The sequence below is a fragment of the Alexandromys fortis genome, unplaced genomic scaffold (assembly GCF_014885135.2).
Source record: "Alexandromys fortis isolate MF-2015 unplaced genomic scaffold, M_Fortis_MF-2015_v1.1 scaffold_190, whole genome shotgun sequence".
NCBI lineage: Eukaryota > Metazoa > Chordata > Mammalia > Rodentia > Cricetidae > Alexandromys > Alexandromys fortis.
This window is the reverse complement of record NW_026068059.1, coordinates 930,227-947,776: the sequence shown is the minus strand read 5'-3', so window position 1 is coordinate 947,776 and position 17,550 is coordinate 930,227. Positions and strand designations below refer to the sequence as shown.

The 17,550-nt window shown below is 44.8% G+C and overlaps 1 protein-coding gene across 3 annotated transcripts; it reads left to right on the top strand.

The window, feature by feature from the left end:
- The first annotated feature begins 1,362 nt into the window (after positions 1–1,362).
- Sc5d (sterol-C5-desaturase) lies at positions 1,363–14,083 on the top strand. Of its 3 annotated transcripts, none has more exons than XM_050120076.1 (6): positions 1,363–1,480; positions 4,015–4,097; positions 5,550–5,767; positions 6,830–6,962; positions 9,667–9,767; positions 10,067–14,083. In XM_050120076.1, the coding sequence occupies exons 3-6, from the start codon at positions 5,558–5,560 to the stop codon at positions 10,520–10,522; spliced, it is 900 nt and encodes a 299-aa protein (XP_049976033.1). In that variant the 5' UTR covers positions 1,363–1,480; positions 4,015–4,097; positions 5,550–5,557; the 3' UTR covers positions 10,523–14,083. The 3 variants fall into 3 exon arrangements, with proteins under 3 accessions (XP_049976033.1, XP_049976032.1, XP_049976034.1); XM_050120075.1 differs by having other exon boundaries at positions 1,419–1,584; XM_050120077.1 differs by having other exon boundaries at positions 1,462–1,480; positions 4,009–4,097.
- Positions 14,084–17,550: the final 3,467 nt, after the last annotated feature.

Here is a 17,550-nt window from a genome sequence, read left to right as displayed (position 1 = left end):
TGTCTTAACTGGTACGGAAGAAGATGATACCTTACATGTGGGCAGCATTTCTGGTAGCAGCCCCCACCCCATTAAAAAGGGAGGGTAGGATAAAAGGAGGATGTGTTCCCTTTAACTTGCTTGGCCTTCCGTCTTCCCCTTGCTGCTGACATTGCTGCTGCTGATTTCAGCGCCGACTTCAAAACCAGCATTTCCAAGCTTGCATTGTTGACAGAGAACCAGAGACTCTCTGGAGACCTTCCCAGTTTTTGGTGGTAGACAGGGACTGCTGAAGCACCCAAACCTGTGAGCAGACCTTCTACCAGGCTGTTGATTCTTTCAGTGTGAGACAGTCTCTGCCTGGTGAAATAACCAGCCTCCAGGGTGGAACAGCTACTGGGCTATTCCAGGTGTGAGACTACTTATTATTTTAACATAAGCTGGTTTCACAACTCTTTGTGTATATATTCGTGTTATCAGTTCTGTCCCTCTACAGAACCCTGGAAAACACACTTATTAAGGGAAATTGATAGAGGTTCATTATTTTGAACTAGTCTCTTGCCTCAGAGGTCTAGAAGTCCAGACCAAGCCAGAATGGAGGAGTCTCTTAAGGTCAATGCCACTTAACTAAACTGACTTTTGAAGTACCCACCCTTTACATTGGAAAAAAGAAAAGACAGCAGCCAATCAGAACAGGTAAGTCCTATGAATGCCACTTCCAAAGCATCCATCCTTTTGGCCTTTTCTTCTACTAAGGGTCATTTCCTTTAGCTGATACAGCCAATCTCTACCTCTCACTTTTGAGAAGCTCTTTTATTTTATAGAATGGACTCTTGAGTCATAATTAGCCAATTTGATATTTAAATTTATTTTTTTCTATCTATATTTTCATCTTGTCAGTGTTTGAACATCTGTGTAAGTCAGGTTCGGTCAGATCATAACCTTTTTCTTTTTCTCCACAGATAACTGCGTCTTTAATTGACTAAACTACACAGATTTTTTTTTCACTTTACATATTTTATGCAAATGCTAACCTTTCAATGCTACAGAAAAGGATCTGTTCCGGGTAGGTGAAAAAAATTTATTAATGTTTAAGCCACAAGCATTGGCAAATGCCTCCGCTATTAACTTCAAAGGAAACGTCATTGATTTTCCTTCAGGCTGAATGCCACTTCGCACTGACCCCGGGTGGTTTCCACGGCTGGAAGAAAGTGGGCAGGTGACCGTGCTCACGCAGACGTGCAGCCCACAGCGTAGGGTTAAGCTCAGACGTGAGTCGACCGGTGGGCGGGGCTCGCGAGCTGCGGCCACGTGACCATGGAGGCCGCGCCGCTCCAGGTCGCGCGATTCGCCGTCACATCAGCTTATGGCGCCGGCCGCTGATTGGCCGGCTGCCTGCACGTGGGCGGGGCGCTGCTGGGCGGGCGGTGTCTCGCACTCTCCAGCTCCAGCCCCCGCTGGCGGTGTAGCGGCGGCGTACTGAGCGGCTCTGGCCCGGCAGGTAGGTTCGGTGTGCGGGCAGCTGGATACCCACGAGTGGAAGGACCTGCGAACGATCGCAAGGGATCCCAGTTGCCGGATGCTGGGACAGCATCCTCCGCACAGGTGTGACCGTCCCCGCTAGAGTCGCAGGTGGCACGGGGTGGTGGCCGGGTGGACACCTTGGGGGCCGAGGGGCCTGCGATGTGGACGGGGCTATTGAGGGGCAGGGAAGGACACCAACCCGGGAGAGCTGGGTCGCCACCCGTGCTGGAGGTTACCTGTTGTGGATCCCACATCCAGGCAGAGATGGGAAACGCTGGTGCGTTGCTTTGCGACCTGCGTCTGATCTGACAGTTACTGCGACCTAGTGAGGGTAGTGGGCCAGCTCTCCCTGCCTCTTTTGAAGACTGCAAGAAGGCGGCATGCTTCCTTGAGCATCATTAAGAAAAGTCGCGTAACCTGGCCTCCCTGCTTTATTGCCGAGTAAACTCGAAGGTGGTCCCATTGAAAACATGGCCCCATTGGAGAAGTTACCAGTCTGGAAAGTGGTTGGGGTCAAAACTTTGTGGGTTAGCTGAGTTTGTGGCGCCCTCAGTTGTTTTGTTAAAGTGTTTGCTGATAACAGCCGTGTGACCCCTGATCTTTAACTTGGATTTTTGGGGCATGCATTATGTAATATAGTTAGTGTGGAGAACTCAGAGTTCCTTATCCGTCTGTGTGACTCTAGAGAGGTAGCGATGTAGAAGAAGCAAGCAGTGGGCTTTACATCACATCGACGACTCCTTACAGACAAAGTTATTTAAATTATTCCTGCCTTCACTGCCCTGTATATTACGCTTATACAAGTATATACCTTATGGACTGGTGAGAATTAGATGAGAGAACCTCTCCATTACACCGCCAAATATGTAAAAGTCAGAGGAGATGTGGTACCAGGAATCCGGGAGCTCAGGAGGCTGAGCAAGAGATTGGAGTTCCAGGCTACGTAGCCTAAGACCCTGGGGCTGGGGTGGGGGGTAGAGTGCGGTGGGGTGGGGTGGTGAATTAATAATATGTAGACTTTTTGAAGAATATATAAATGCTAACTATTGTTTCTGTGCTTTTTCTTTTAGTTAAGAAAAATATACTAGTTAAATCATCAAAGTACAATAGTGTGTTGATTTACATATTGACTGATTCTGGAAAAAGAACCATGACTTTGGACATACTAGGTTAAAGGAATATCACTGAATTACAGCCCAGACCCGTTTAGTTGATAACCATGTTCTAAAGGGGGGAACATGCTTCTTCAAGGCAGTATAAGTTTCATGTAAACTTCAGTTTCAAGCAGCAATGCCCAAATAACTGAGAGTCCACAGAGCCTCTGACTTTAAGGGGTTTAGTCCTTTAAATTACATACAAAATTATATGAATGTGTGGGTGTTTATTACTGTATATAAAACTTGGTACAAGTTAAATTGTTTTTTTTTAATGATCAGTAGCATATATGATGGAGATCCAAACACCTAACCCTTAATATAAATTTATTTTTTTCATGACAAAGTGAGAGAAAATATTTGTGATTCATCCCATAAGCAAAGGGCTAAGCCTCTTAATAAATCAGATCTTAGCTGGGTGTGGTGCTGCAAACTTCTGGGCTAGGCTACTTGGAAGGCTGTGGAGGGAGGATGGCCTGAGTAATGGAGCTGGAGGAAGAGGAGGAAAGGTAGAAGAGATTTTCAGAGAAACTGAACCATCCCAGGGGAAGGTGAGCAAAGGATAAAATCAAGACCATTCACATGTTGAAATAGGAGCGGCGGGGCTGCGTCCCCAGCACCCCAGCTGCCCGCTAGCTTATGCCCGAAATAACAACACACAAACTGTATTCATTTAAAAACCGCTTGGCCCAGCTAGTTCCAGCTTCTTATTGGCTAGCTCTTACATATTGTTCTAACCCATTTCTAATAATGTGTGTAAGCACCCCAAGATGCACTTACCGGGAAGATTCTAGCCTCCATCCATCCTGGGTTGGAGCTGCCTGGGAGAGCAAAGCCTGGGGTCTCTGCTCCAGAGAGCAGAGCTGTCAAGTCTACCCGGGAGAGCTGAGCATGGCGTCTCTGCTCCAGAGAGCAGAGCTGTTGGGTCTCTCCAGGAGCAGAGCAGAGTCTGACCTCACTTCCTCTTCCTCCCAGAATTCCATTCTGTTTACTCCTCCCACCTATGCTTTAACCTATCAGGGCCAGCCAAGCAGTTTCTTTATTGCTCATTGACCTTCCTCCATCATTCACAGACAAAGTGTAATTTATTACAAATGGATGAAGCTGTGCTCAGTATCACTCAAGGTAGATATGGATTAAGTATGCACCAAGATGTCTTCTCTTTCCTATGGAGTTGAATCCACCCCACCCCGGGGATTCTGGAGAGACAGGTACTCTCCTCCATTGTTACTAGGACACACAAAGTGGTTCCATACCTGTGGAGAGCAGCTGAACAGCCTGCCCCGGGTTACACACAGTCTCCATCTCAGAGCCTGCAAGCCCTGGGAACCAAACAGCTGTTTTCTTTCTGTCGTAGGTTCAGTGCTCAGACTCATCTGATGACAGGTCCTGACTCCAAGTGACTGACGTGCACCTCTTGTTTCGTGGGCAGCATTCCAGGTACTCCTGCCTGTGCCTTCCGGCAATGTTTGGCTTTTTGTTGTTTTGTTAACTTCTGATTTACTTCCTTGGGAAAGTGTCACAAGTAGCTGAAGACAGCCTGCTGGGTGGCAGCAAGAAGGAAACTGCTGTCAGTACTGCCCAGGACGACAGTATTGAGGGTGCTCCCGGTGTGTGGTATGTTTCTGACGCCTCCTACTGAAAGAGACGGTGTGAAACTAACGCCACTCATGATTTTTGGACTGGCAAGACAAACTGTTGAATTTTAACCAGAAGTGACGACCAAAATATTGCCTAGGAGAGAAAAATGAAATACTAGCCGTGTTTGATAACATAGGCGTGACAATAAAAAAGTAAGCAGGTGTCGCTAGTGGATGCATTGATCATGAAACCAGACAGCATACATGCACTATTGTTAATGCACGTTAATAGACTGGTGCATGTTAGCAGCAGTAGTAAGAGGGAAGGAACCTAGAAATGAAGAAAATGGGACTGTGAAAAATACCTGGAAGTCTAATGAAAGATACTTGGGAACGTTCCTTCTGCGTAGACAACTCTTTAGCACATTCTCCTCCTTGGCTTCATGTTAAAAAGAATGTTTACAGCAGGATAACTTCAGTTGCTGTCCCTGGGTATCTTCCACCCTGTGTTTGAGATAGGGTCTCTCATTGGCCTGAAACTCTCCTAGGTAGTCTGAGCTAGCCACCCAGGAAGTTCTAGGGTCCTCCTGTGTCTCCCTCCCATCTTACCATCAGTGGGATTATTTAGACACAAGCCACCATGCTCTGCTCTTCACCTGGGTTTTGGGGCTCCAACTCAGTCCTCATGGTTTCCAAGGCAGGCACTTGGCTGACTAAGCCATCTTCCCCGGCCCAAATGAAGGGTTTCCTAAGTCAAAAAAAAAAAAAAAAAAAAAAAAAAAAAAAAAAAAAAAAAAAAAAAAAAAAACAAACCGGGAATAGCTCAGGGGAGGCTACCCTCGAGGATATGCTACACATTGATTCTGTTGCTTCTGGAGACATGATTGGGAAACTACTGGAAGGTTATTAGATGAGAGTGCCTGAGGGTAGTAAGCTAGCATGAGTGGCTATGTTGTGAACCCTTATGGGAAAATTGTTAAAGGCATCACTTATGGTAATAGCTAGCGTGCAAGCCAAACCTTAGGGCAATAGGCAAGGGAGAAGAAACCCTATCAAAGGTATCTTGCACTATGTTGCTCCATCCTGATCTTACATGTGATTAATGTCTAATTTCAGCATTATATGATATGAAGAGGTCAGACTAGGAATGATATATGTATATATATTCTCTTCTGCTGCCAAAGATGGCACCAGGGGAGGCTGGTGGCCATGTCTGTGCTACGTAAGATTGTTGTTAGTCCAGAAACTACCTACAGCTTTTCTGAAACATTGTGGAGGTGTGAGGAGTAAATACCACACACTTGTCGTGCAGGGGCTGCCATGGATCTGGTTCTCAGCGTCGCCGATCACTACTTCTTTACCCCATACGTGTACCCAGCCTCGTGGCCCGAGGACAACATCGTCCGGCAAACCATTAGTCTCCTGATTGTCACAAACCTGGGTGCTTATATCCTCTACTTCTTCTGTGCAACCCTGAGCTATTATTTTGTCTATGATCATTCATTAATGAAGCATCCACAGTTTTTAAAGGTAAGAGATTTTCTAGTTTCTGTTACCTTAATGATACAATGTATGGTGAATTTTTCAGCTAATTAAACTGGTTATATGTACGTGAAGTTTTTGAAAACAGCCCCCTGAATGGGTTGGATGTTTTTATAAGGGTTAATCACCTCTTTCCTTCTTATATTCTAAATAATAAGTACATCTGGTTTTCCGCCAGCCTGCAAATCTTACTTCGCCATGTACATAAATGAGAATTACTTTGCTGATATTGGTGAATAAATATATGTATGTAGTTACTGTGCTTATGTAAATATTTTACCCTCTGGCCTTTGCAAGATGAAAGGTATTTTTGCTTTGTGTGTTTTTTCGGCGGCTAAGCTGGGGATTCAAGGTCAGCGGTTGAGACTTGTTCATAATCAGCTTGGAACAATTTTCTGTGACCGCCACTGTCACTGGTCGGGTAGTCCCTGGACTGAAAGAAGTTGGTGATGAAAGTTCACTTAAAGATTACTCCATAGGCTTTACTCCATACAGACTACTCAACATATAGACGTGTGAAGACGAGAAAAGAATTCAGAAGTGAAGGTACTTGCTGCCTTTGGTTGGTATAAAGGAATGCTTCTCTTATGCTTTCCTGTGTGTTAAAGTCTTCACAGGAAAAGCTAGGAAGTTTGCTTCTTAGTAAAAGAGAATTTAGTGGGCCTGGAGAGTGGGTGCAACAGTTGAGAGTGCATTTTTTTTTCTGCAGAGGACCCAAGTTTGGTACCCAGCACCCATGTTGACAACTCATAGCTGCCTAAAACATCAGCTCTCTGGGGCCTTCTGGTCTCTGCAGACATTGCATTCATAGGCACGTATCTATACACACACACACACACACATTTAAAAATAAAATATGAAATAGAATCTGAGGAAAAGAGAGAAAATTAAGGGGTAGGAATATAGGTTGGTGGTAGAGTTCTTGCCTGATACGAGCCAGAGTCCAACTATGGACAGAAAATATTTAAAAATTCACCCCCAGTCAACTTTATGACAGTTTTTGTTGAACAGATTTTGTGACTTTTAAATAATTGGAACTTTCATCTTCAGAATCAAGTCTATCGAGAGATCATGTTCACGGTCAAGTCTTTGCCCTGGATTAGTATCCCCACCATTTCACTGTTCCTCTTGGAGCTGAGAGGTTACAGCAAGCTCTATGATGACATAGGAGACTTCCCAAGTGGTGAGCAGATACTGGGGCGGGGGTTAAGTACAAGCTGTTATTGTTATGTTGTTTGTTCTTTTGTTCTTTCTTCATGTGTATGTGCATATATGTTCATGCATGAAACAGGCCAGAGGCTACCTCAAATGCCAGCTTCACAGCTTCAACAATATTCTTTACCTCCTGGGTCTTTATTGCTGTTTTTTTTTGTTGTTGTTGTTGTTGTTGTTTTTGTTTTTGTTTTTTCTAGACAGGGTTTCTCTGTGGCTTTGGAGCCTGTCCTGGAACTAGCTCTGTAGACCAGGCTGGTCTCGAACTCACAGAGATCCGCCTGCCTCTGCCTCCCGAGTGCTGGGATTAAAGGCGTGCGCCACCATCATCAGGCCCCTCCTGGGTCTTTATTGCTGTTTTTTTGTTGTTGTTGTTGTTGTTGTTGCTGTTGTTGATTTGTGGGGGGGACAGTGTTTTTTTTTTTTTGAGACAGGCCTTCAGTAGGTAGCCCTGAATGGCCTGGAACTTACTTAAATAGAGCAAAACCACACAGATCCATCTGTCGCCTCTTTTTCCCAGGTGCTGGAGTTAAAGGCATGTGCCACCTGGCCAAGTCTAGACAGGTTCTCTCATTGGCCTGGAGTTTGTCAGTTGGTCCAGACTGGCTGACCAGCCAGCACCAGTGTTCCTACCTCACCAGTGTGGGATCCAAATCCACATCACCACAGTTAGCATTTTTTTCCTATGGTTCCTAAGAATCAAACTCAGGCCCTCAGGCCTGTGAGACAAGCACTTCAGTGGTGGACCATCTCCCCAGCCCGCCTGCCTGCTTCCTCCCTTCTCCTCTTTCCTTTCTTCCCTTCTTCTCCCCTCCCTTTTTCTTTCTCTTCTTTCTTGACAGAGTCTTGCTGTGTAGCCCAGGCTGGCTTTAAAATCACCAAGTGCGCCTCCGTGATTGTCTTACGGTTTCTTTCTTTAAGTCTCCAAACATGCCTCTATCTCCAACTGCCCTGTTGTTTCGACAGTTCTGCTCACTTCCACTTACGTCTTGCCACACACGTGGACTTTAACTCCACTGTCATTTTTAAAAGTCTGTTTTTGATGACATCGTGCCTATTGGAAAACTGATCAGGAACCCTTCCGTGTATTTCCTAAGACTGCTACTTCAAACTGCTGGGAAAGTAACTCCAGTAGTACGTGAGACATAACTGAAAGTCACAGTCAGCTGTCCTACTGTTTGTCCGTATGTCCTCCCTCCTGTCTGTCTTGTCCTCCCTCTCATCTGGGCCTGCTTGCTTCTTTTATATCACTGCAGAAACACAATGCCGTGCATGCAGTTCGCATTCTGATGGTTTAGTAACCGTGGTCACAGTTTCATATCTGTAAATATTGTCATAGAGCATATTAATTATAGTAGTCCATTGTGTCTCTGTTCAGAGTTTAGAAACTGACTCCTACATTTAGAGCTTGAGACTTCCTTTTAAAGGTGGTCTTGCAACGAAGTGGTCTCTGTGTAGTTTTGTAGTTCCTTCAAGACGTGTTCCTGACATCCAGAACACAGGAGGGCAGAGCAGCGTGCATTGAGATTGACAGGCACCCGCTGCAGCTTGCAGCTCTGCCCCGTGTCCACCCACTGCTTTTCTCCAGCAGCTCTGCAGAGTGGGTCTCGTTGTCAGGCTGCTTTTAGAAGCGGCGTATTGGGGACCAAATGAGAACCTGCCCATATGCTCCGAGGCTTGAAGCCCGCTTGCTGATACCGGAGCTGTGCTCTCAGAGTAGGAGGTGGTTAATTAGAAGAGGCTTTGACAGTGACTGAGGGAGTGGGCAAAATCAGGGAGAGGGCATCTGGCCATGCTGGGCCAGTGTTAGCCCGAGTCAGAGGTAAGATACTGCAGGCACAGGAGGAGGTTGAGTGCATCGGTCTGGTTGGAGCAAAATCCCAGGAAGATGAGGCTGGAAATCTTAGAAAAGGACTCATTGTGGGGTGAGTTTCTGGAGTGACGGTATTTCGTGGGAAACTGAGCTCCAGGGCAGCACACAGCGATAGGATTTAAAAGGGCTAAGGTGAAGGAAAACAGTGGGGCTATCCTCTATCAGGGGCATCTTTGTAGCTTAGTTAATACTTGTACTAGAAAGGTGACTCCAGCTAAGAGGCCCTGAGTTCAGTTCCAAGCATCCACATCGAGGGGCTCACTACTGCTAGTAATTCCAGCCACATGAGAACCAGAACCTTCATACGTACATGCACATACTACATACACATGGTTAAAAATAGTCAAGTTAATGCTGGGCGATGGTGGTGCACACCTTTAATCCCAGCACTTGGAAGGGAGAGGCAGGTGGATCTCTGTGAGTTTGAGGCCAGCCTGGGGTCTATAGAGTGAATTACAGGTCAGCCAGGGCTATACAGAGAAATTTTGTCTTGAGAAACAGATAAGCAAAATAATAAAGTTAAGTCATAAAAAGAAAAGAAATACTGTCTGGGCAATTTTTATGGTTTTGTATCACAGCTAAAAATGTAATTAGAATTACAAAATGCAAGGTAGAACATGTCAAGTTGTAAGGTGAGGGGAAGTTGGGATGGAAGTGGTTCCAGGTAGTGAAGGGAGATGACCTTTTAATGTGTTGATTGTGTTTGAATTTAGGATCTCCTTTTGCATTTATGTGGCCATGTGGGAAGGGAACACTAATCATGGAGACAAACTTGGACTCTTGTTCTGTGTGTCTCTTTTAGGCTGGATTCATCTCGTTGCTAGTGTGGTATCGTTCCTGTTTTTCACAGACATGCTGATCTACTGGATCCACAGGGGCCTGCACCATAGACTGGTCTACAAGGTAGAGTCTTTTAGAGGGCAGAGAAGGGGGAAGATAGCACACATTTCAGTATTGTAAAGTCTGTACTCTAGACTGTAGGGCTTCCTCTTGCTTGTATTCAATACCCAAGAAGCTCTCCTGGTCGTTATCATAGGGGCTCTATGCATTTTACTTATGGTTTCCTTCGTGGATCTGGAGGGCCTGTTGTACAGTTCTAACCCTGGGAGTAAAGAGGAAGTGAATTCCAATTAGGCCTTATCTGTACCAGGAGTGGAAGCTATGTTTGCATATGGCTCTAACCGTATCCTTTTCCTCCTCAGCATATACATAAACCTCATCATATCTGGAAGATCCCCACTCCATTCGCAAGTCATGCTTTTCACCCTGTGGATGGCTTCCTCCAGAGTCTGCCTTACCATATATACCCCTTTGTCTTCCCACTGCACAAGGTGGTCTACCTAGGGTTATATGTCTTGGTTAATGTCTGGACAATTTCTATTCACGACGGTGATTTTCGTGTCCCCCAGGTCTTAAGGCCGTTTATTAATGGGTCAGCTCATCACACAGATCACCACATGTATTTTGACTATAACTACGGACAGTATTTCACACTGTGGGATAGAATTGGGGGCTCTTTTAAGCATCCTTCCTCCTTTGAAGGGAAAGGACCACATAGTTATGTGAGGAAGATGGCAGAAGGAGAATTCAACAGCCTTGCAGAAAACGGCTGTAAAAGCGAAAAACTGTGCAATGCAGAATTTGCAAAGACTAAGTAGATTATTGCCCAGTTATTAAGTATTTTAAATAAGGAAATAATCTACACACAGCCAAGATACATAGCAAATAAGTGGTGTTATTTGACCTCAGCATTGCGTGTCGTGCTGAGGAGCAGTCCTGACAATAAACTGAGGGAAGATGCTGGGAGCACCAAGATTGTAAGCTCGTGGCTAATGTGTCAGGCATTGGCCCAGGGACAGTTTGTGTCTTTGCAGGCCAGCAGATCCGCAGCCTATGCAGCCCCAACAGCAACTTTAAATAAGGTAGAAGATAATCAGTGGAAGAAGCTAGTCTGTGTCCTTTTGCCTTAATCCACTCATATTCATTAAGGGGAAAATCCGCTGTGCTTAACAATACTGAGACTAGCCAAGAAATACTAACGTGAAGATGGCTCCTGTCCCAGGAGCGGCTGCCTCTGCAGTGGCGGTGGAGGACTTGCAGGACGTTGTTCACATAGGAACATCAGCCCGAACTGTCTGATGCACGAGTGGCTATGTATATGATTGATTTAATGGCTGGTTAGTAAGATTGTATTATCTTCTTATACATAGGCGCCTTACTCCCTGGGGCATTATCAGATTTGAATAATGAATAAATAATGGTAATTGTTTAAATGTCAGCTCTTCCATGATTCAATCCAGATATGAGATTATTTAACTGAAGATCTTGATGCGTGTCGTTTAAAACTACTGTTTACTAAGCCTACAGACACGAATCCGGATAATGCTCGGTATCAACTTGGGGCACCCAGGTGGCACATCTCTTTTTAATAAGGTGGAGGCACTGTGCTTTTATGTATCTCCAAGTTACGAAGCTGACTTTTGAAATGAAGGGAATAATTGCCAAATACTTAAGTCTACCTAAGATACCTTTTGAAACCTCATCCTCCATTTCTTCCCCCTCTTCCTACTGCCTCTGCAAAAAAATCCTTAGACAGCCCCATGAAAGGTGGGTGCTGGAAGATAATTATATTGGTGTAAACCTATTCTATTGGCTGTTTATGCAAAAGCAATAAAAGTTGATCATGACTGCTATTAACCACTTAAATGTTATAGCACAAAACATCCTTTGTTTAAATTAGTGTCACTCTGAAGACAGAGGTGATGTGGGTTGTAAAAGCTGAGCGCTCCCCAGATACCCAGGGTCAGACTGCTGGATGTGAGAGTTACTACAAGGATCTCTCACTCAGCAAACCCTTGCTCACTCAGTTATTTGACATTATCAAGTGCTCTGAGGGAGTAGACATGGAAATAAAGAGTGTCTGGGTAAGGAGCTAGACTTCCTTTTTCCTGGAGATATAACCAGGACCCCTGCTTCCGAATACGTAAGCATCACTAAGATAAGGAATGATTGGGATGTTGGATGAATCCCACGCCCAACTCTTTGTGAAGGATCCTCAAGATTCACTGTTTGATACTACATCAAGAAAGGGCAAACCCTCTCCCCAGAATGGAACATCTCCATCACCCCTTCTCCCCAAGGCTCAGGAAACATCAAGGAAGAATCCGAGTCCAGGGGAGAATGCTGTGAGACTCTGGACATGTGAGACCATTGTGCTTATGATCTCACTGTAACTGTCCGTCTGCACACCATCCAACCAGTGAACATTCCAGCGTGGATCGGGTGGAGGCGCTCCCAAGGTCCGTACTCTAGCTGGGGAGCTGTTGACAGCTGATGGCGGCTAGGGAAGGGAGAGTCTTTGCAGTGGTACACTCTCTAAGTTGCTTTTGTGCCAGTGGGTGGCCCTGTACCTCTGAGGCTAGGGGCAGCTCTAATTGGACCCTGGCTTATAAAGAAGAAGAAAAAGCGAATATGAAATTGGGAGAGAGATTGGGAGAAGTTGGGGTTAGGAAGAGTGGCGTGGATATGGTCAAACTGCATTGTGGAAGTGTATGAAGTCAAGATCAGCTAAATACAATTTCAGAGGCAAACCTGGGAAGTCATCTTCAGCTTCACCTCAGCAGTTGCTGCTAGGACAAGTGGGTCACAGCGGGTGCCCTTTACAACCTTGCCCCTCATAAAGATGAGCCACTGCCCCCTAGTAGGGTCAAGCACAGAGAACAGTGGCTTCTTTCTGCCTTCAGTGATGATAGCTCTTAGTCCTCATGGGGAGTATGGTGGGGGAGGCTACCTTCCCCTTCCCACTGAAGTGTGAAGAACATCGAGCTGAGTTACGGGAATATAGAAGTAAAATTGAAAACCAGACGTTGCTCACTGTGAATTGTCTTTAATGAGGTAAAATAGCTAGTATTTTTGTTGTTACAGCATCCTTTTTCAAAGCATGTTACAAGCCAGTCTACAGTAAAATTTAGAAACAGATAGAAGCCAGTCCCCACTTCCCTCCCTCCCCAAACAGAATACACTTCTCAAGGCCAAGAAGTGCATGACTCAGGGTTAGTGGGCTTCACCACCAGGTATCAGAACAAAAAGTTAAATAGATAATTTGCTTTATGAAGATAATTGTTCAGGGGACAGGATGTAGCCTAATGGTAGAGTGTGTGCTTAGCTTGTATGAAGCTCTCAGCTTCATTCCCAGCCTGGCAAAAATGTTTCTTCCTAAATCTCTAAAGTTGAAGATTTTTATTAATTCTAAGTGCAATAGACTTTTTTTTTTTAAAAAAAAAAAGTTATATTCTGGTTTCTTTAACTCCTATGTTGAGCCTGTCAAATTCTTCTGAACATGCAACCATTTGTCTTTTTTATGAGATTTTCTTAAACTTGGTAAGATTCTTAACATTTTGATTCAGTCGCCTGGTCAGACTTGGGTTTGGGTACCCATTTCTCAGACATCACCACTGAACAGTGGGAGGTATAAGAAGTTAGTCTTTTGACTTGTAGCCCTCTGTGCCCTCTTGCGGAGCCAGCTTATCTCATAGGCTTCTGTTAATCTCCATTACTTATGTCTATTTCTTTTGATATTGTAATTTGACTCAGCCGCTCATTTGATGAAAAGTCGACCCCCTAACATGCTGCTAAAGAAACCGAGGCAGGGAAGAGACAGAAATTTTTAATAAATAAATAAATTAATAAAAAATTTAATAAAAAAGAAATTTAGCACACATCCAGCCCCGAAGGTGGTTCTTGTCTGTCTGCTGCTTGCTTTCCTAAAGTTACATGCGCCTGTCCTAATTGTACAGTTCAGCCTTAACATTTAAATACCAATGTCACCCTCCCCTGCCCCACATCGAGTCAAGCAGAACTCGTCCTTCACCAGGGCATGCGTTGTCTCTCTCTGCAGTTCCCCCCAACCTTGGGTAACCACTGATCTACTCTGTCCCTGGGGATTAATTTTGCCCATTCTAGAATTTTATTTAAATTCAATCAGATAAGACATACTTATGTGTTGAGCTTTTTTTTTTTAGCTTAACATGTTTTGACATGTGTACTGTTGTATTTATCAATAGTTCATTCCTTTTCATTGATGAGTAGTGTTCCTATTACAGCATTATACTGAATACTGTACTACTGTTGGCTGATCTGTATATTTGTTGATGGATATTTGGATTATTTCCAGTGTGGAGATACTTTGAATAAAGCTACCCTGGACATCTGTGAACAGATTGTTGTGTGGACTTGTGTTTTTATTTCATTTTGTTGTTGTTTCCTTCCTTCGTCCTTCCCTCCCTCCCTCCCTCCCTCCCTCCCTTCCTCCCTCCCTCCCTCCCTCCCTCCTTTCCTTTCCTTTCTCCATGTTTTCTGAGACAGGGTTTCTCTGTGTAGCCTTAGCTGTCCTTTCACTTCCTTAATGTCTTATAAGGAAAAATGTTGAATTTTGGTTAATGGCAACTTGACAACAGTCATCTTTCCTTGTTACTGCATTTATGGTTCTTCCTAGGACGTCCTCACCTCCCCCACAGTGTGCCTGGAAGTTGTGGGAAGATTCTGTTGTTGTTGGGCAGTTTTTGTATTTTGACAAGATTTCATTCTGTGACCCTTGCCTCCGGTTTCTTCCTTTCCCTTCCCTTGTGGTTCAAAGTTCATTTGGTTCTGTGGCTGGGACTAAGGTGAGGCACATTCTCTTCCATTCTGGGATGTGATGTGTAGTGGTCTAGTGATCCAGAAGTTTCGGTCCACAGTCACATGGCTCTGCTTGGGCTCTGGTGAGGTAAAAGATGATGCCAGGGAGCCTGTAGGGTGCAACGCTGCTCACCTCACTGTGGCCTGAAAGCGCAGAGCAAATCCAGTCGTTTTAGTGGCAGAAGTCCTTTTAAGTTGTCAGCTCTTTTCTTCAGATTTGATGCACTATATTTCAAGAAATTTGTTTGCTTTGTTTATCTTATAATTTTTTTGCCACGAACTTGTTTGAACATTCCCCTATTAACATGTCAGCAGCAATAGTTATAGTTCCTTAACTCATTATAGTACTGATTGGTGTTTTGTTTCTGGCTTTTTTGATCAGTCTGAGAGGGATGCTTTTGGAGGTGTTTACCCATGATGCATTGTGCAAGTTGGATGCTTCACGCAGTCGCTTTGCACAGTGCGTGCCCATGCTGAGTGCCAGTGACCACGCTTGAAACAACGCTGTTCACCTTCAAGCTACTGTGCCTTATAAACCGCAGTGCTTACAGCGCACACAAAGCCTTCTGCTTGGACATGTGATGGCCTGTGGTGAGCACAGACGCTCAGTGTGTTTCTGTTGTCACTCCTCTGCCTGTGACTGTCCAGTTGTATGAATTTTGTCAAAATGTTTGATTCAAAGGGTGCCGTTTGATATGCTGACTTGAGTGTCATCAAGATTGTGAAATGAATTTGGGTTTCGGATTAGAACAGAATTGCTAACAATTTCTGAAAGAGCCCTAAATGTACTTGGACTGGGTATTTCTGCATCTCAGCGTTGATGACTATAAAATCAAAGTGTCAGGGCTGGAGAGCAGGCTCAGTGGCTGAGCACCTACTGCTCTTCCAGGGGACCTAAGCTTGGTTCCCAGCACCACGGTGGGCGGCTCTCAGCCCCTTGTAACTCCTGCCTCAGGGAATCTGACACTCGGTCCTGATTTCCTGAGCATGTGTGGCATTTACACACACAGACATACACCTAAGCCCAAAAATAAAATCTGTAATTAAGACCAAAGTATCAGCCGCAGGATCAACTTCTCAGCTAGGATTTAATTATCCATGTAAATACATCCATGTCATTAGCACAGATATTTGCTTTCTTCAATAAGTGGAAAAATTATACCTATACCAACAATTGTTCTAAACCAGCAATTCTGTTAAGTGAATTTCTTTATGGCTTATTGTCAATAAATACTTGGTTTGTCTGCATATTTTATATAGCTGTAAACTCGAGGCCACATAAGAATTTCTTTGGTGGAAAGGGACTAGGAGTTGAGGAACTTAAGGTGTCCTGACTTAGTTCACATCCTAAAGTGAGGGAAATGCTCAGAAAATGTCCAGAGATCTGCTCTCCACCCCTTTCCAGCCCTTGTGAGGTCCCACACTCAGCTCTGGAGGATGACACATTCAGGACATCATTCAGGGGATAAGAGCAGGTCTCAGCTCCAGAGCTGAGAAATAAAATTCCATTCCCACACTTCTTACAGGAAAACTGAGAGTAACTAGAGGGGTCCTCAAAAGTCCACTTCTAAGGAACCACAGCTGTGGCTCCCACAGTAGCTTTCCTGACTCGTTTCAGACTCGGCATTGTATGCTGCGGTCTCGTGTGAGACTTAGAAGGTAGAAGTGTGGCAGTGGCCCTCTTTAGGTCTTGGGAAGATGAAGCTGTTTAGAAAGCACCTCACTTGGCTGCCATTGCCTCCTCACTTGTCTGGCTCCACAACACCTGCAGTTCCTGTCTCATCCTGTTCAGCCTCTCCAAATTCTGGGTTCGCTCCGTGTGTGTGACCCTACAACAGTGAAGGGCCTGGACATCTAAAGAAAAAAGTCTCACCTCAAGGTTGAGGCTAGTAATGCCAGAGAGATAACTCAGGTTGAGAGAGCTTGCTGTCCTTCCAGAGAAGTCCAGTTCCCACCACCCAAGTCAGGCACCTTCCAACTGCCTATAACTTCAGCTCCGGGGCATCTGTGGGGACCTTACACACACACACACACACACACACACACACACACACACACACACAAATTTTTTAAAGTTTTTTAAAATAAATTTTAAGTTGAGGCTTTCAGGGGAAGATTAAGGATGTATCCAACTAAACCCCAAGCTCCAACTTGTCCCTTCCTGACATTCGTCTTTCCTTCCTGCCCTGCTCTGCATCTCTGGCTTTCAGCGTCTGATGCAGGATAGCGAAGATCTTGGCTTGTCCTTGTCAATCCCCGCTGCTCTGATCCACACTGATGAAGAGTTTCACACTGAAACAGAATCCAGAGGTCAGCACCTTCAGAACTGTTCCTCCCCGTACTGTGGGTTCTCTGATGTGATTGAACCTGAAAGTCATCCACACCCTTTTTCCAAGTAAGAGGGATGCTGGAAGTTCATGATAGGCAACAGCAGAACAATTAGGGATCACCTATGGAGGACGGCCTGTGAGATGGTTCGTGGATAAAGGTGATGGCTACCAGGCACGGCAGCCTGAGTTCTTTACCTAGGTTCTAAGTGGCAGAAGGAGAGAATCAACCCCCATGAGTTGGCCCCTGACACATACACGCGCACACACACAGACAGACACACACACACTTAGTTGTTTTTTTAAGATCCCCTATAGAATTCTATAAAGTGCCTATAGGAAAGGCTTTAGAGGAATAAGTACATACTGCATTTAACACTTGTGTGGAAACAGAGACAGAGTTGGTTGGTTGTTCCTAAGTGTACTGAGAAGCTTAAGAAAATAAATGATGAGCTCATGACCTTTGACTTCTAGTTCAGGGCCTGGTTAAGACACCCCAAAGCTTTGGTAACTTTTCTAAAATAGAACCATATCTCCTATGGTTTACAAGACCAAGCTTTTAGGAAACTCTCTCAAATTTAAGTTCTACTGATAGCCAATTGGCCTCTGAGCTATGGCATTGGTTGGTGTGGTAGTTTGAATGAGATGACCCCATTAAGTGGCAGGCATTTGTCTATTTGTCC